General features: G+C 34.6%; 1 protein-coding gene across 5 annotated transcripts in view; it reads left to right on the forward strand.

Moving 5' to 3' along the window:
* ARFGEF1 (ARF guanine nucleotide exchange factor 1) overlaps positions 1–19,605 on the forward strand; it is a gene marked incomplete at its 3' end in the record, with an annotated part of 127,536 nt that overhangs the window by 69,712 nt on the left and 38,219 nt on the right. For 4 of the 5 annotated variants that reach the window (XM_084230496.1, XM_084230499.1, XM_084230498.1 and 1 more), the window contains exons 11-22: positions 405–504; positions 617–756; positions 856–969; positions 1,596–1,792; positions 4,708–4,819; positions 5,159–5,364; positions 5,633–5,717; positions 10,657–10,828; positions 11,571–11,722; positions 14,773–14,901; positions 15,721–15,879; positions 16,129–16,279. In XM_084230496.1, coding sequence (XP_084086622.1) covers positions 405–504; positions 617–756; positions 856–969; positions 1,596–1,792; positions 4,708–4,819; positions 5,159–5,364; positions 5,633–5,717; positions 10,657–10,828; positions 11,571–11,722; positions 14,773–14,901; positions 15,721–15,879; positions 16,129–16,279 — 1,717 coding nt within the window. The remainder of the gene's footprint in view (positions 1–404; positions 505–616; positions 757–855; positions 970–1,595; positions 1,793–4,707; positions 4,820–5,158; positions 5,365–5,632; positions 5,718–10,656; positions 10,829–11,570; positions 11,723–14,772; positions 14,902–15,720; positions 15,880–16,128; positions 16,280–19,605) is intronic. The other variant, XM_084230497.1, reaches the window with a different exon arrangement.

Here is a 19,605-nt window from a genome sequence, read left to right on the forward strand (position 1 = left end):
TACAGTGCTATAGGAAATACTAACATGAAAGTAATAGAAAAGTGTTGAGTTACATGAAAGAAAAGCACATTACAAGTGTATCTCGCCTAAATTAGGAGAAAATATTTATCTTATTAACAGTTTTCTGAATTTCTAATACAGATGTTTAAATGTTAATTTGCTGGTTTTGGTGTATTTTTTTTCAGTCATTCCCTCTTAAGTCACAGTCACTTGTGAAGTTCAGGGCTCTTAAAGCAAGAGCTAGTTGAAGTCACACACCCTTGTTATTTGATTGATAATGTTTCAGAGATGGAACTCTAGAGGAGTTGAACTCCAGAAGAGCTTAGGGTCCTAAGTTCTGCTCTACATTTTGGGAATATTTAAAAATGATCACATATTTTAAATAGGTTTTCCTCTAATCACAGGTATTCTTTAAAGAAATTTTCTTATATATTTTGGAAACCTCTACCAGCTCATTTGACCACAAATGGATGGTTATTCAGACACTTACAAGGATTTGTGCAGGTATTTGAAATTATCTTCTTCATTTTCTCTTTCATTATGAAATATTTAAAACACCAAATATAAATTTATACTAGATGCCTTTTGTTAGAGTCAGTATCATGTATTGTTGCAGATGCTCAGAGTGTAGTGGATATTTATGTAAATTACGACTGTGACTTAAATGCAGCAAATATTTTTGAAAGACTAGTGAATGATCTGTCAAAAATTGCTCAAGGACGTGGCAGTCAAGAACTTGGTATGAGTAATATGCAGGTAAGAACTTTTATGAACGTATTTCAAATTTAAACTTTAAGGAAGAGCTGTTTTTCTTAAAAGGGATGTTTGTTTTTATTTTTATGAATTATTTTCTAGGAATTGAGCCTGAGGAAAAAAGGTTTAGAATGCTTAGTGTCGATTTTGAAGTGCATGGTTGAATGGAGCAAGGATCAGTATGTGAATCCCAATTCCCAAACAACTCTCGGTAAGGTGATATTTTGAGTTAATTTATCATTTTAAGAAAAAGGAAGATAGTTGCAGATGACAATAAACCAGTTTTATGATGTTTTTAATCATTTAACTGTTGAAGAACTAGTCTCTATGAGTAAATAACTGGCTTTAAATTATGAATTTCCTGATTTTAGTTATACAAACTTTTTTCTAAGTTTTCCTAAACTATTTTGAATATTAGATTGAAGCCTATTTATACAACTTGTTAAAGAATAATTATAGAAGAAACATCATAAAAGCTATTGTGTTTTAAGAAGATTGAATTGTTCATTTGTGTCTGATGGTTACTTTTAGAGAAAATCTCATAACTACAGAGCTAACCTAGTATGACTTAGTCAAGAGTACTTAGAGGGAAAACTATTCCTCAAGAGCCATAAGCTGAGATGAGAAATCAGTTGGATAGTTAGTATTGCAACTGCAAAAAGAACTTCTCGTGTTCTTCTGTGTTTTTATATCACAGTGTATTGTCTATTATGGCACCTAATATTTTATGTTAACTACATATCAAATCAACATTGAAAACCTCTTGCTTTATTCAGAATTTTTTTATCTTTTATTTTTTTCTTTAATAGAATACTGCATCAGTTTTTCTATTCACAGGTCAGGAAAAACCCTCAGAGCAAGAGACAAGTGAAATCAAACACCCTGAGACAATAAACAGATATGGAAGTTTAAATTCTCTGGAGTCAACGTCATCATCAGGAATAGGCAGCTACAGTACACAGATGTCTGGCACTGATAATCCAGAGCAATTTGAGGTCCTAAAACAACAAAAAGAAATAATAGAACAAGGGATAGATTTGTGAGTGTCTATTTTAAGGAGAAATGTTACTATCCATCCCTCCACTAGTACAATGACACCCTTGCCCAGGGTTTCTCTAAATCTTCAGATTCTTTTTTTATTCCCTTCTTAAAACCACCTTTCAGTGAGTAAAATGGGGTGTAGGTCTCCTGTATCCAAGACTTCTAGTGGCTCTTTTTTCAGTTTCTCTTGCTCTTTGCAGCCTAGCCCAAACAGACTCTTGCAATACACTTTAAGTTAATTGTGCATCATATTTCATATGCTGTTGATGAACATTGTTGTTGCAGTTTTGCCGTTAGCTCAGTTATGAAACCCCTCATTATATTTCCTAAGCAAGTGATGCTTCAAAAAAATTATGCAACTTCTTTATAAGTTTTATATTTTCTCCAATTGGAGTATAATTATACTATTCCCGTTGTTACTGATTTCGTTTTTCTGTGTTAATAAATGTGAGACCCTCTTTCCAACCTAATAATTCTGCCAGACTCTGATCTTTGAAGTCAGTTTTTTCACTAAACTGCTTGTTAGCCTGCTCCTGTCTGTATTCGCTGTCATTCTACTTTCCTTCCTCTTACTGCCAGTTTGTTTTTTCCAAGAGATGGTACAGGGAAACTTGCATTTGTTGACCTTTTTCCATGAATCTAGTTACTGTAAACTGGATGTTTACTTGGTTTTCTACTGTCACTGTAAAGTATTTCATATTAAGTCAGATATGTGAACGTTCAAGTGTCCCTTTTTTAACATAGTCTTGCAAAATTGCCTATGGAAATAGCCACCAGTACTTCACTCATTCTGATTTTTCAGCCAGTATTTTTCAGAGTGTACCATTCATTCCAGACATATGCGAGGTCATGGGGAAACTTTATGAATGAAATAGCTCTTGGTTCTTAAAAAACCCAAATTCTACTAGGCTCAAGATCTAGTATGTTGGAGCAGTGAGATCTTTATAAGATCATGTTCTTTTCATGCTACGTGCTGAAAGTCTGACAATTCTGAAGTATTATTTTTAACACAAATACCTCTACTGAAATCCAGACTCTCATCTGTAATTGCCTGTTAGATATCTCCAATGGAATATTGCATAACTTCTCAGACTCATCATGTCCATAACCACATTTATCAGTCTCTGTAATCAACTCTCCAATAGTCCTTCCAAAACAAAAGACAAACTGAAATCCCTGTTGTTACTGTATTTCTTACTTAGGTGAGTAACCCCAGTATGTTACTATATGTATAATCAAGAATCTGGAGTTACCTTAGATTTTTCCCTGTGTTTCTAATAAGTCACTTAAATTCTCTTTATTATATTCCTAAATATTTCTGTATTTATTCTGTTCTCTTCATCTCCCTCATCTGTTCTTTCAAGTCAAACTATCACCACTTTGTGCCTTGACTACTATAATCTTTTATTGTCTTAACTTTCTTTGGTCTTATTTGTTCTCTGTTCTTTTTTCACTCAAAGGTACAGTAGTCTTTCTTGAATAAAAGTCTACTTCTCTTTCTCCCCTCGCTTGCTCATAGATAAAGCCAACCTTCATGTAATAGCATGTGATCCCCTCCATGGTTTTGATCTGCTGGACTGTGTTTTACCACCTACCATTTCCGTTTCGCATCATTATTCCAACAATGCAGAGCATACTTGTACTTATTATAATATCCTGTTTTATGCTTTTATGTATATTATGTAATCTTTGTTTATAAAAATGTAATCTTATTTTCAAAACTTAGTCCCATAGAGACCTACATCCCTAGGAAATAGATCTTACCATTTCTGAGTTAGTCACTTCCTTTTGCTATGTTATTTTCTTACCTTGTGAATAAATTTTTTTGCATTTTTATAATTTTTGAAAACTGTGTCTCTTCTATTAGAATGAGAGCTGCTTAGAGAGTATGGGCTATTTTAGTGAAAAAGTGGTTTTAATTTATGTATGTGATGATGATTGAATTAGGAGAATCATTAGACCAGAACAGGGAAGAACATTTAGGGCAAAGAATGGTATATGCAGCAGCACAGAGGAAAAGGAGAACATTTGAGGACTGCTGTTCAACATAGTGGTGGGGGAGGAGGAGAGCTAATAGCAGGAGGTAAGATAAGAGCTTTGAGTTGCTTCCAGATTACTGATGGTCTTTTTCTCCTTAGAAAGGAGTTTTTTGATGTGTTATTGAAGGATTTTAAGCAAAGGAGCTGTATTATTATTATTATTATTTTTGGAAAGATATACCCAGTGAATGGAGCAGGTAAAGGGCTGCATTTTAAGGGAGTATTGCTAAAGCATGTAGAGAAAATATTCTGCAGATGCATTATGTTTTGGGAATGAGATGGATAAATGGATAAATGGGAGTAGATCGGAGGAGGGATGAGAGATAAACTGGAGCTATCCCAAGGTGAGGAAGGTTGGTGTATCATTGTACTCAGTTGAATTTTATTCTGAAAACGTTGGATATTGAGACATTTTTTGATAAAGGAAATAATGCTACCAGATTGTAGTTAAAACAGTCACTGTTACTAAGTTCTATACTTAAAAAGCAGGAAAATTAAGAATTAAAAAAATGCATATACATAGAATGATCCAAAATTACTCCAACATTATGCCTTAGTTAAGATTAATATATATTAAAAGTATGAGTTGTTTGGTATTTATGTCCTTATTCAAAGTGTATCTACTATATGGTGTTGTCTCAAGTAGTCTGAAATGAGCCATATCAGTGTTAAAGATGGCTTTCCATTTGACACTTTTTTTCTAAGACAAAAATAAACATCACATAATGTAAATTTTTGTTTATTCATGAATTATTTGTGTTTAAAGTTTCCATTTTCTGGATAGTGTTAGAAAATTTACTGTAGTTAACATCTTTTGGGGGGCTACAAATGGTTTTCTATTTCTAATGTTCCTATGAACTTTAATGCTACCTAGATTTAATAAGAAACCAAAGAGAGGAATACAATACCTCCAGGAACAAGGAATGCTTGGCACTACACCTGAAGATATTGCCCAATTTTTACACCAAGAGGAAAGATTAGACTCTGTAAGAATATTATTTTATTTCATTCTAACTTTGTCTATAAAATTCCTTTTTTAAGTTAAAGATATATATTGTTACCCATTTAAAATACATTCTTAAGTAGATAAATAAACTTGACAGAATAACCTAGATTATTAATTTTGCTCTTGAATTTTATAAATTCAAAACAGTATCTTGATTTCTTTGTTTTTATAAACACATTTAACTTTTAATTTCATGTTTGAAATAATTATACCCTCTAGTTGAAACCTATGGCTCTTATAAACTTTTCTGCTTTTTAAATGGCTATGTGGCAAATACAACATTCTATTAGAATACCAATTTCTATTTTCTATTCTTTAGACTCAGGTGGGTGAGTTCCTTGGAGATAATGATAAATTTAACAAAGAAGTCATGTATGCATATGTGGACCAACATGACTTTTCAGGAAAGGACTTTGTTTCAGCCCTTCGCATGTTTCTGGAAGGATTCCGCCTTCCAGGGGAGGCTCAGAAAATTGATCGATTAATGGAAAAATTTGCTGCAAGATACCTAGAATGCAATCAAGGGTAAGTTTCACATTAAAAGTAATTACTGGTTACCAGCTATATCAAAGAGACTATGCTAGTGAGCTCTAAAAGATTAATAATCCCTGCCTTCAGAGAACTAAGAGTGGCTACCATCTGGAAATGGTAAGACAGTTCCATAAGAGGTTATAATTAAAATGATACATTAATCTTGAGAGAATAAATTAAAAGTGCTGTGGGGTCTGAAGTTACTAATTTAAATGAAACTTTAAAACAATAAGTTTTGACATGATAACATTTACTTTTCCAGACAAACCCTTTTTGCTAGTGCAGATACTGCTTATGTTTTGGCTTACTCAATTATCATGCTGACCACAGATCTACACAGTCCACAGGTATGTTTTCTTTTAGGCCAGTTTTAGACTAAATAGTATAAATTATTAAATTATGTTGTTCTTTTGAATTCAATGAGTAATTTGGGGTATTGTACATTTTAAAATTCAGTTTCTGCAGCGATTCTATTTAGACTTTTAGATAGCTATAAAATAAATGTGTATTCATGCATTAGATTGATAGCTATAGAAAGCATAAGATACATTTTAAACTAAGATGATGGTCAGGGTTTTCCTATACCTACCACAACATAGAAAAACACTGTATAAACTGTCTTGTATTTCTATCCTTCAAACTTAAACAGTTGAGTGATTAGTATAGTGATCCTTCATGTGCTCATCACCCAGCTTCCACAGGTACCAACTTATGACCAGGCTTATTCCATTTGTATTGCCTCACTCTCCCAAATCATTTTGAAGCAAATCCAAACTATCAAGTCATTTTATAAGTATTTATTTCAGCATATATCTCTGAAAGGTAAATGATCTATTTAAAAATAAATACTATCATTACACCTAAAAATTTTAACATTTTAAAACAGCAGATATGGGAATTATTTAGATTTCATTTGCCTCATAAAATTCATAATTCCTTCTTAAATTATTAAGGAGGTAGATTTCTGCTATCCACTAGCAAAAAGTTATTTTTTTTTTTAAGAGATTTTTATTTTTTTCTTCTTTCTTTTTTTTTTTTAAAGATTTATTTATTTATACAAGCACTGGGTACAGTCAGAAGCATGGGAGGGTGAGAGAATTCACCAGAGCCAGAGCAGGGGAACAGAACAGGCAGACTGACGAAATACACTGCTGAGGGGAGCAGCGGGCACGGCAGGAGAGGTCTGTCGCACCATGTGGGACCCTCGCTGGTAGCCGGGAATCGAACTAGCAAAAAGTTATTTTTAAAGGTTTAGGTATTTTATGCTTTGTAGCCAAAAACATGCTAGGAAGGAATCCTTGGTGGAAAATTATCTTTATAAATTAAACTATTTGTGGGCCGCCCGTGGTGGCGCAGGCAGTTGAGCGCAGTGCTGGGAAGCTGTCCGAGCCTCTGCAGCGCGGGTTCGATTGCAGCCGGCCGTCGCAGCAGACCTCTCCTGTCTCGCCCGCTTGCTCCCCTCAGCAGTGTATTTCATTGGTCTGCCTGTTTTGCTCCCTGCTCTGTCTCTGGTGAATCCTCTCACCCTCTGGTACATCTGGCCTGTACCCAGGTTCTTGTATGCATGAATAAATTAAAAATCTTAAAAAAAAAAATAAACTACTTGTAGGAATTTCTTAGTACATATTAGGGATAAACAACTAACTATATTCTTAGAATGTGAAATAAAAAAATTTAAAAAAAAGAATGTGAAATAAACTAAGTCCTTATTACTGATCTGGGATATATTGAAAAAGATTAAAATTTATTTAAAGCTTGGGATTAAACTTTGCAATATAGGAATTTCTTTCTGTGTATATTGAAATACTAAGGGCAGGGTTGATATGAAAAGTATATACCAAACACCAGAATTCATCAGCTTCATATTTACAAAGAATTTACTTGATTTTACATAGACAGCTTTTTAAAATCACTCATGATTTTATTTTTTTTTTATTTTTTTTATAATTTTTTTTTTTATTATAGAGGCATGTTATTTATTTATTTGTTTGTTTGTTTGTTTGTTTATACATGCACTGGGTACAGTCAGAAGTGCGGGAGGGTGAGAGAATTCACCAGAGCCAGAGCGGGGTTCAGAGCAGGCAGAAGGACCAAAGTACACTGCTGAGGGGAGCAGCGGGCGGCAGGAGAGGTCTGCGCGCCATGTGGGACCCTCCTCCGGTGGCTGGGGAGCAGCCGGGGATCGAACCAGCACCGCAGAGATCGCGGGCAGCTTCGCAACCCAGCACTCAACCGCTGCGCCACCGGGGAGGCCCTCACTCATGATTTTAATTATTTAATATTTACCTTTGAGATACTAATGCAGTGTGTAGTATAAGCAACCCAATTTCAAGGCTGAAAGATTTTGGTTTTATAAATTGTCAGTGTTATATCTGTGTAATATTTCTTCATATATATGGAAATTCTCATCCAAGTTATTTTGAAGAAATATTGAAGTTTTTTTTTCTTTAAATGTCCTTTCATAGTACCCAGGTTGTAACAAGTTTCCAAACACATTCTAGTTAGGGAACTTTGTTTTGAGAAGTGTTCTGTTTTCATTGTACTAATTCTTGTCTGTAGAACATGTGCTTGGAGTCAGTCCTAGCAATGGTTACTTGCTTTTAGTCATACTGTTACTGGTCAAACTGCTGCTTGCATGCTGTGCTTATATGCAGCCTGTAGAACAGCTTATGAGTTCCTGTGAAGGGGAAGTGGCCTGTTAGAAAATTAAACCCATAATTTTATCCCCATGTGATTCATGGTTCAGGACAATACGAACTGTTACAAATGACATAAGCTTTAAACAGTACCTGTAACTTTAAAAAGAATTCTCTTAAAATTAGCTCTTTTTATCCTTAGTTGTTTTCAAAGTTAAGTAATAGTGAAATTTAATAAGTCATTCGTCTGCCTTTCTCACCTAGAATACTATAGACTGACTTTTATATAGAGTGTGTCAGTGAATTATTTTAATTTGAGGTTTATTTAGAATATATTACTTTTAAAAAAAATTTATTTTTCTTACATCATTATTAATTTTGGGACAGTATTTGATTTCTCCCCTCAGGTGAAGTCCCTGTAGTTCTTCTATGACCAGTGTCCCTGTGATCCCTCACCACAGTCTCTTATGCTCTTCCTTCTGTTTTGACCCCTCCTCTAGGGATAGAATACATTTTTTTCTTAATGTGCATTATCCTCATCAGTAGTAACAATTGGCTTTAAAAGGTTTAAGCATTAAAACTAGGCTTTTTTTAAAAGCCTAAATTAAGTTAGGAACTTACAGCTGAAATGTTTATATTTTATATCTCCATATACAGTCCATTAAAGACAATGGATGTCCATAAAAGATAATGAGGCGGGCCTCCCCTGGTGGCACAACGGTTGAGCACTGGGCTGCGAAGCTGCCTGCACCCTCTGCAGCGCCGGTTCGATCCCCAGCTGCCGAGTGAGGGTCCCACATTGCACGCAGACTTCTCCTGCCGCCCGCTGCTCCCCTCAGCAGTGTATTTCGTCAGTCTGCCTGTTCTGCTCCCTGCTCTGGCTCTGGTGAATTCTCTCACCCTCCTGCGCTTCTGGACTGTACCCAGTGCTTGTATAAAAAAAAAATAAATCTTTAAAAAAAAAAAAGAAAGATAATGAGGAGAAGAAAAGTAGGGTAATGCTTTACTTCTAGAATCTCACTATGGCAGAAGTGGTCTAGCAGTGTATTTTTATTTTGGGTACCTGAGATTAATGTATTCCCTACTCCCACTTCCTGGCAGCTTTCACCCCAACCCTCCAACCAAGGTCTGCAAACATACTTTACTGCTACTTCAGATTTTCTGTGAAGACTTCTCTCTGTATCTGATGGCATGATGCTAAAATTTCTCTGCCATATGGCCATGCAAAAATTTCTAGGTGTTTTTTCTTTTAGCCTCTTAATGGACAGAACTTGTGTTGCTTATTATTTTGGTCAATATTTTTTGACATTCATCAGAACTTTCAAGTGAAATAGTTTCCATTTTTTTGTATATTTTTTAGTGCTGTGACTCAAGCTGAGTTTTTGAGGTTGTATTTAAGGTTGTAGCATGATAGTGCTTTATTCCTTTGAATAATAATAGATTACATTTGGAAACTTTCATGGTAATAAAATTTTACATTTACATTTTAAATTTTACATTTAGAAAAAGCATTCCTTCTACCTTTTCTCACATTCTAGAATGATCTGTTTGCATAGTAATCTGAACTAAGTAAGTATCCCAGTTATATCCGCTGGGAATTCTGGTTTCTTTGTAGTTTTTTTTTTTTTATAAACTTCTGAATACTTGGTTATTATTCTATGTACTTGATTGTAAATTTACAGGATCTTCTCTTTAGAGTTCTCAAATTCTTTATGGAAGGTGGTATGACTATATTTAATTAAATAAATGTTTTCTCAGAGACATCATAGTACTTTTGGGTTTTGGCCATCTGGGTTTAGGGAAATATAAAATATAAACATTTCAGCTCTGTGAGTTCCTAAATTTGATAACAGGACTGCCATCTTACAGAATACAAAACTATACTCCACAGACTCACAAGATATACAGTACGAAATTCCTGTTCAGGGTACTCTTAAGCCGAACAAAGCATTGAAAGGCTATCACCCAGGTTTCCTAAATTCAGCTGCCTTGATGAGTCAGTAGAGATGTTATTACATGGTTTTAAATAAATATCAGTTACTGTTATTCTTGCATTTAAGAATTCATAAAAAACCAACTATTAAATCATTTAGGATATGTTAATGTTCTTCTGAACTAAGATGATTTAAATCTTTTTGTTTCTAATAATTGTTCCTTTTTAAAAACTTGGCTGGAATGCTTAAACCTTTGACAAAAATAAATAGTTCTGTAAATCAGAAAGTGTAAGATAATTATTGGATGGTTTCTCTCACATATGGACTATAAATAGTCAAAGCAAACAAACTAACAAATGTTGGCAAAAATAACTTAGATTCTGTGAAATATGTAGTGGTTAGCAGAGGTATAGGCTCATAAAGGAAGGGACTGGGAGGCATGGGTAGTAGGTGGCAACCTGGTAGTGGGAAGGGCACTAGAACTTTTGTGGTTGATGAGGTGAGATTTATACACATATAGAGATAAAGATTTGCCCCCTTAATTTATATAGTATTGTATGCCAGTGGTAAATCAGTAAGATTTTATTAGATTAAAAAAATCATTAGTATGCCTATTTTCTTGTTATAAATTGCTCATGCACATCAGAGTAAGATAAATTTGTGCAACAAGTGTTTTATGTTAAATTTTCATAATTAGAGCCATTTTTTATTTCTAGGTTAAAAATAAAATGACAAAGGAACAATACATTAAGATGAACAGAGGTATCAATGATAGTAAAGATCTTCCTGAAGAGTATCTATCAGCCATTTATAATGAAATAGCTGGAAAAAAGATATCAATGAAAGAAACAAAAGAACTAACAATCCCTACAAAATCAAGTAAACAAAGTAAGTATATAGATTAATTGAATCCTGATTCTTTAGGAGAAAAACCATAGGTTCTTAAAAGAAATTCTCATTTCCTTTGGAATAAATCATTATTTATTCTAATGATAGTTATTATGTACCTTGATGATCTGTTTGTATTTTTTGTTCAGGCATGTTTCACACAAGGATGCCATTGCCCATTAATTTATCTTAACTACCCCATAACTGAGTTGTTTCCCTAATGTGTTCATTGTGGCAGAATGGTAAAAATGCTTCTCTTTTCATAGGTTTTTCATTTATCCCCGACTCCTAGTTGAGGATTTTTATTTTTCATTTTTGAGGTGAAATTCATGTAAAAGTAGCCATTTTAAAGTGAACCATGGCATTTACTATATTCAGCATTATGCAAGCACTTCACTATCTAGTTCCAAGATATTTTCATCACCCCAAAATAAAACCCTGTATCATATTTACTACATATGCCTTCCCTTTGTCCTTCACCCATCCCTTGCCTACTTCTCTATCTTCTCCTCTCCATGCCCCTAAGCTTCTTGCAGCCACCAATCTGCTTTCTGTTTGTATGGATTTACCTACTCTGGATATTTCATATAAGTAGAATTCTGCATTATGTGACCTTTTTTTTGCACTTAAGATTATTTTTAGTTAGTATTAATTGGTGTTGCTTATTTTTTCCTAAGATATCAAAACAGCATTTAAAAGTGCTTTGTATTATTTTAAATCCTAATAGTATTTGTTGTTTCAGATGTAGCCAGTGAAAAACAAAGAAGACTTCTGTATAATTTAGAAATGGAACAGATGGCCAAGACAGCTAAGGCACTCATGGAGGCCGTGAGCCATGTTCAGGCACCTTTTACAAGTGCAACACATTTGGAACACGTGAGACCCATGTTTAAGGTAGGAGTCATTAATAACTTTTGGTTGCAGTATATATTTGCATGTAAATTTTTTCAGTATGTTTTAAGGAAATACAGTGACAGCAAAATTATGTAGACATGGAAGCAAAAGCCATGTTATTTATGACGTAACAAATAAAATTTTTTGTTAAAGAGGATGAGAAAGGAACTAAAATAAAAGGAACTAAATAAAAACTTTTTAGACTATTCGATAATATTAGTGATAAACAAAAAGGAAAGGGAGGGATAAAAGGAGTAAAAGTATGGTAAAGGATAGACTAGGACTTTTGGTAATTAACTTACTGTAGTATGTACACATGTTAATTTATGATTCACACCTGAAACTTATATAATCTAGTGCAGTGTTATCTCAATAAAAACTTATTTTTTAAAAAATTGATTTTCATTGTACAATTAAAAAGTGTATATATTTTTACAGAATAGATTTCCTTTTATACCAAATGATGCTTTCATCCTTATTTGTCATAGATTTCAAAAGGTGTTTTAAAAAAATCTATATTTGACCTTTAGAGTAGAAAGATTTTGAAGAGTGATCACTAATCCTTGGCCTGGTTTTCTTTAAATGCATTCTTTGGAGGTACCTAAAACATCAGAGTGATCTGACCCTTTTGCTCTCTTTCAGTGAGCAAAAGACCTTGTGTCATCTGGCTCCTCCTGCCTCTTCAAAATCATTGCTAGATTTCTTCTGCCCATTACTGTACAGCAGTCATATTGGCATTCTTTTTTTTTTTTTTAAAGATTCATTTATTTATGTATACAAGAGCTGGGGTACACAGGCCAGAGATGCGGGAGGTCAGAGGATCCACCAGAGACAGCGTGGGGAGCAGAACAGACAGACTGACTGAAATACACTGATGAGGGGAGCAGCGGGCGAGACAGGAGAGGTCTTCTATGCCATGTGGGTTGCTCCCTGGCTGGTTGGGGATTGAACTCATGCTACGGAGGCTTTGGATCGCTTCATAGTGCAGTGCTTAACCCCTTGCACCACCAGGAAGGCCACATATTGGCATTCTTTCAGTTTATAGAATGTCCTTAATTATTGTTCCCCAGATACAGAGCAGGGAACATAGCAGGCAGATTGACTGAAATGCACTGCTGAGGGGAGCAGCAGGCGAGTCAGGAGAGGTCTGCTGCGCCATGTGGGAGCTCCCTGGCTGGCCAGGGATGGAACTCATGCTGCAGTGGATGCAGACAGCTTCATAGGTTGTGTCTTTACCCCAGTGAGGCCATGGATAATATAGTTTTGCTTCATAATGAATTAAAAACTTTTAACTAATATATAATAAGCATAGAATATTATAATACTTTCAGGTGAGCAACGATGATTTAATATTTGTATACATTGTAAAATGATCATCACAATAAACCTAGTTAACAGCCATCACTATATATAACTACAATTTTTTTTTAAAGATTTATTTATTTATGCATAGAAGAGCTGAGGTATAGACCAGAGATGTGCAGGGGTAAAGGGATTCACTGGAGACAGAGTAGAGAGCAGAACAGGCAAATTGACTGAAGTACACTGCTGAGGGGAATAGCAGGCAAGTCAGGAGAGGTCTGCTGCACCATGTGGGTTGCTTTCTGTCCGACTGGGAATTGAACTTGCACTGCAGAGGCTGCGGATTGCTTCATAGTGCAGTGCTTAACCCCTTGCGCCACCAGGAGGCCCCCATTTTTTTCCCCCAATAATTAAAACTTTTAAGATTTATTCTTGGGAAATTTCAAAAATGCAATACATTATTATCTGTAATGCATGCTGTATATTACATTCTCATAACTTACAAGTCACCACTTGCCCACCCTACCCCCTGCCTCTGGCAACCACCAGTCTGTGAGCTTGTGTTTTTTAATTTTAAGGGTTGATATGTAAGTGAGGTCACATTGTCTATTTTTCTGCCTGATTTATTTCCCTTAGTACAGTACCCTCAAATTCCATCAAAGTTGTCGCAAGTGGCAAGACTTCATACTTTTATGAGTGAATAATATTCCATTATATGTATGTTGTATACACATACACCCACCATATATTCTTTATTCATTTATCCATCAGTGGACACTTAACGTTGTTTTCCTATCTTTGCTATTGTAAATGAACATGGGGGGTTCATATATCTTTTTAAATTAATGTTTCCATTTTCTTTAGATAAATGCCCAGAAGTGGTATTGGCCAGATTATATGGTCATTCTATTTTTTATTAGTTGTGACACCATCACACTTTTCCATAGTGACAGCATCAATTTATATTCCTGCCACCTTTTTGCCAGCACTTGTTATTTCTTGTCTATTTCATTTTGGTTTTGCCTAATATCTTACTAAAAATGAATACTCTTGCATCAGACATTTCAAAGTTGTACACGTTTTGCTAATAGGATTGTCAGTGGTCAAAAGATGATTTTTTTGTTTCATGTTACAACTTCAGTTCTGATAGTAAGATGTAGTGTTTGTTGTGTTTCGTAGTCTGTAAGTAAGAGTTTTTATTGAATTATGTTTTTAAAGTGTTGTCCCACTGGGAACCAGAGAGATCACTTATATCTCAGTGTAAAATACCCTGACTATAAAAAAAAATAAAGACAACTCATGTCTAGGGAGTAGGATTAGAGAATTATGTCATTTGTTAAAAGTGTAGGAAAATGACTAAAAGGATTTTCATGGAAATTTTGCAAAAGACAAAGCTGACAGAGAAATGAGTTTTAAAGACAGGGGTAAAACTAATATTATGAATATAGACTTTTTCCTTTTTTTATTGACATGAATAGCTATAAGTTGTTGTGCTTCAAATAGACCTAGTGTCATCACTGAATTTTTTATTTTTGCTTTCTCGTTAAAGACCAGGACACATTATATAGTTTTCTTCCTTTGTCTCAGAAAGCTTTCCAAGTAACTATGTCAAGAACCTCGTTGTTGTTTTAAGAATTTCATCAAATCATTTATTATCTGAAAGCTTTGAAAAATATACTGTTGTGTTACCCCAAAGTTTAGTTATCACTTGGTGCCCTTGATATATTTTAAATTTTCAATTTTTCTAGTTGGCTTGGACACCTTTTCTGGCAGCATTCAGTGTTGGTCTACAAGATTGTGATGATACTGAAGTAGCCTCTCTTTGCCTGGAAGGTATAAGATGTGCAATCAGAATTGCATGCATTTTCAGCATTCAGGTAAAAAAGAATTTTGTCTTTGCAGTCAGTCTCCAAAACATAAATGACTTAGAAATTACTGTTGTTTGAATTGTGTTTTATGTCTGACTTGTTAAAAACTAATTTCAAGTTTATGATGGACTTTATATGAATCTCATTGTCTAAGTTTCTGAGAAGTTCCAAAAAAAAAGGGGTAGTTCTGTACTGGTATATCTAAAAGTTACAATAATTTTGGTTTTTAGATTTTTTTCTCTATAGAGAATTATGTCATTTGTTAAAAGATTTCCAGTTTCTTTGAATACCTGTATGTTAATTTGATTATCTTCTTTAAAAATGTTGCATGTTCATATTTGTTGAATCCTATTTTTTAACATTTTATGTATCTCTATATATACAACCTTGTAACACTACCTAAACTTAAGTTACTTTTAAGAGTACCAAGTGTCTAGTACTTAATTTTCATGAAGAGTCCTTTCTGGAATTTGTATGCTTTGCCTGATCATGAATTTCAGCAAACAAGCTTTACTATCTTTTTAAAATCTCATTTCACATTTAATTATAACGTTAATAGCCACAACTAGTATAGTTTAGCTGTAGAGAAAAAAAGTAAGTGAATTTATAAATAAGGTCTGTGCTAGTCCACACAGTACTTGAAAACATAAATACTAAATGAATGTTTTATTACTACATGAATTCATTTGTAACTACTAAAATCTCATCTTGATTTGCTATCTCTGTCACCTTTGGATTTAAGTGAATAGCTTATCAGTAGGGAATTAGAGATCATTCTGTTGAACTTTTAACCATGTGAGTATGTTTTCCTCTCTTTTTTTTTAATAGCTGGAAAGAGATGCATATGTCCAGGCACTAGCAAGATTTACCTTACTTACAGTGAGTTCTGGTATTACTGAAATGAAACAGAAGAACATTGACACAATAAAAACACTTATCACAGTGGCTCATACAGATGGAAATTATTTAGGAAATTCATGGCATGAGGTATAAGCACTTTCTTTATTTTCAACTTTGCAGTTGAAGCTTTGGTTTACAAAAGGAACTAATGCTGAATAGTTTATCACTGACATGTTTATGGGTTTGGTGACAAAATTAATTTAGTACATTCACAATACATTTGGCATTTTATAATGATTTATATTGCAGCTTGTGTTTAAATTTTGGCTGGCTAAATATTTTTTACAAACACCTCTAATGTGATATCTAATTTTTTTTTTCCTTTTTGTAATTAAGATTCTGAAGTGCATTAGTCAGTTGGAGCTTGCACAACTTATAGGAACTGGAGTAAAACCTCGATACATTTCTGGCACAGTACGAGGCAGAGAAGGCTCTCTTACAGGAACAAAGGATCAGGCTCCTGATGAATTTGTAGGTTTGGGGCTAGGTGAGAATTTTCATTTTTTATACAGAATGAAAAATTGTAATTAATTTGCTCAATGTAATGATTTATTGTAGCATTGAATTTTGTTTAGAGAATTACAATAAAATGCCCTTTGACTAACCTTATGAGAAAAAGGCAAGATGGCTGACTAGGAAACTGATGGTTTTTTGCAATATTAAATAAACTTAATCTCCTGGTTGGGGGTGGCAGAAGTATGTAGTTTTAAATTACTTGCTTTTAAAACTAAGCAGGTAACCTAAACGAGTGAAGACTTGTATAAGACAGTAAATAGTTGGTCAACTGGAGAAATTATTCACATTAGAATTTTTTAAGGCACTGTTCAGGCCTAACCAGAGCCTTCTGCCAGTATGGAAATTTTCCTGTGGCATTCCCCATAGGCTTAGTATGGCAAGGAACTTCTATATTTAACCCAGTAGATAAATGGGAAATATTAACAAAAATGAATACAGAAAAATCAAAGACAATAAATACATTTTTAGTCATAAATGGTAAAGATTCCACCAGGGAAGAAGCAAAGTTTAAAATACTGTACTTCTCAGTTTGAATTTTGTATTTCTTCCTTACTGTGCAATTTACCTTTAATTCTTGAGCCTCAGTTTCCTCTTTTGCAAACTAATGATAGTATCTGTTTACAAAGAGTTTAGACAGTAAATAAGAATATATATCTAAATGGATTTAGTACAGTGGGTGGTATGATAATAGTTTCTGAACTAGTTTCTGTTTGTCCTACCCATCCCACTTCCAGCCAAAAAATCTAGAGACATGATTTCAGAAGACAGGAAGTAATAAACCTAAAAGCTAGGAATATTTACCTTTTAAGACTCTACTGTAACTTTTTTTTAATCTTTTTGTGACATCTCAGATGTTGCTTGCAGTAAAAATTTTTAGGAAATTCTCCAAAAAGAATTTCAGGCTTGTAAAATGATGCATAGCAAAGAAAATAATATCAAGACCATGTTGTGCCTGCAAGTTTAACTGGAGACAATTATTAATAGTTACCAATGGTAAATCAACCATGGCAGCCAGCTGCATAGTCTGTTCCTCAGTTGTATCTTAGATGCTGTGGTCTGGGAAGTACAGGTATAGACCTAGTAACATGGTGACCCAGTTATAGGATTTATAACTACCTGAGCACCTGCACGGCAACTTATATAATGTGAAAGTTTGACTGAGAAAGTTAGAGCTATAATTACCCCAAAAGGTACAGAATGAGATACAGATGAAATAGGTTTATTGGCAAGTGAAATGAATGTACATTGATTGATTCAATTACCTTTCTTTTCTTTTTAAATAAAGATCTAGGGAGTATAGGAAAGCAAAAATAGTATCGGGTACAAATTGCCAGAGCTCACTTTTGACAAGTAATAGAAGTAGTTTATAATGAAAATAAAACACAAATGGCATTTCTTATCTTTCAAAAATTGTCAGCAGAATTGAGCCTGCTGGAGGGGGAATGAAGTTGGGGATGGGAACAAAGGTGGTGGGCAGGGTACCCAATGGCCTAGGTTAAAGCACTTTGGGTGCTTTGGTGGGTGGGTGTGGTAACATACATCTGAGGAGCTGGGAACCTAATCCCCTAAATCATATACAGTGTTGTAAACCTGTGGTACTTCAAAAAGAAAATAAAATTTGTAATCAAAGGAGAAATGTTAATACTTGGTGACAATGTTTACTACTGTACTTGAATGTGATTTAAAATTAATTTGATCACTGTGCTAAGTAGTGTCTTTGCTACTTAGTTTGCAAAGATATGAGATGATCTTCTCCCTCAGGAAAAGGGGATTTACATTAAAATACACACATCCAGAAATATAAAATTCATGTTTCTAAGCCACTTCAGGTGGCCAGCCATATTCTTCTGTCACTTTCAATCTTTATTTAGACTTATTCCTATGTCATCTAACCTCTCTTTTTGGCTTGCTCCATTCTTTATTCACTCCTGATTGATCAGAAGCCAGTCTGATTTAGTCCCTACTGGCAGGAGCCTTCCCTTCTGACATCTCTGGTTATCAGCTGGCCCAGTGTGGTAGATGTCTATCCTCACCCATGCATGCCCTCTAGCTCACTCAGTGACAAAAGACATGTTCTTGAGCACAGTGCTGCAGTCAAAATTCAAACTAGAAGAGGATGTGGTAGTTTAGTCTCTCTGTTTGGGTTTTAAATTAATTTCATTACTGTATCCATACAGTGGATATTAAATGTATCCATACAGTGAGTAGTCCATGTAACCAAGTTAACAGGATTGAGTATAAATATTTAACTCTTTCTGATTGATATAATACAAGTCTGTACTTTCACTTTTTGGAAACATAAAATGTTATTGAGAATACGGGCCTCCCCAGTGGCGCAGTGGTTGAGCGCTGGGTTGCGAAGCTGCCCGCAGCCTCCGCGGCGCCGGTTCGATCCCCGGCTGCTCCCCGGCCACCGGAGGAGGGTCCCACATGGCGCGCAGACCTCTCCTGCCGTCCGCTGCTCCCCTCAGCAGTGTACTTCGGTCCTTCTGCCTGCTCTGCTCCCCGCTCTGGCTCTGGTGAATTCTCTCACCCTCCCACGCTTCTGACTGTACCCAGTGCATGTATAAAAAAACAAACAAACAAACAAACAAATAAATAATAAATAAAAAACATGCCTCTTTAAAAAAAAAAAAAAATGTTATTGAGAATACATAGTATATGGTTACTGAATTTGAGTTACATGCACATACTTTTAAGGTATATATTAAAATTTAAAAATTCAGTAGGTTGATCACATAAATGTTATGTAAATATTCACAACACCTCATCTTTGTTTTGTGAAATAGGTTCTTTGGATTGCTCAACATTTTATATATTTTTTGACTTCTCTAAATATGATATTAGCGATTACAAATTGTTTGTATATAAAAGGTATAGAAAGCGCCATAGAAGGACATTTAAGTTGATACAAAAAAGGAAATATATGGTGATCAGCATTTATTCTTTCGCATAGGCTTTTCTTCATTAAATTGCTGTAACATGGTTCAGGTGCTATTTGACACTATTTCCCTGCCACCCCAAATTCTCTCATTTTATTTCAGTCTTTCATCCTCTCTGACTCTTAATATCCCTTCTTATTATATGTTCTCCAGTTATTACCAAGTCTTGTAAAAGATCTAGTGGTTACACGTTTTCAAAGGTAGCCCACAAAGTGTAACAGTTAAGTTTCTTTACATTCTATATAGTCAGTCTTTTCAAGCTACAGCTCCTTCTACTGTTTTCTCTCCTTTGTGTTCCCGCCCATCTTCCATTATGGCCACACTCAAGTCTGTTAAAACATGACATGCACTTGCA

Source organism: Talpa europaea (assembly GCF_964194135.1).
Source record: "Talpa europaea genome assembly, chromosome: 3".
In the NCBI taxonomy this organism is placed as follows: domain Eukaryota; kingdom Metazoa; phylum Chordata; class Mammalia; order Eulipotyphla; family Talpidae; genus Talpa; species Talpa europaea.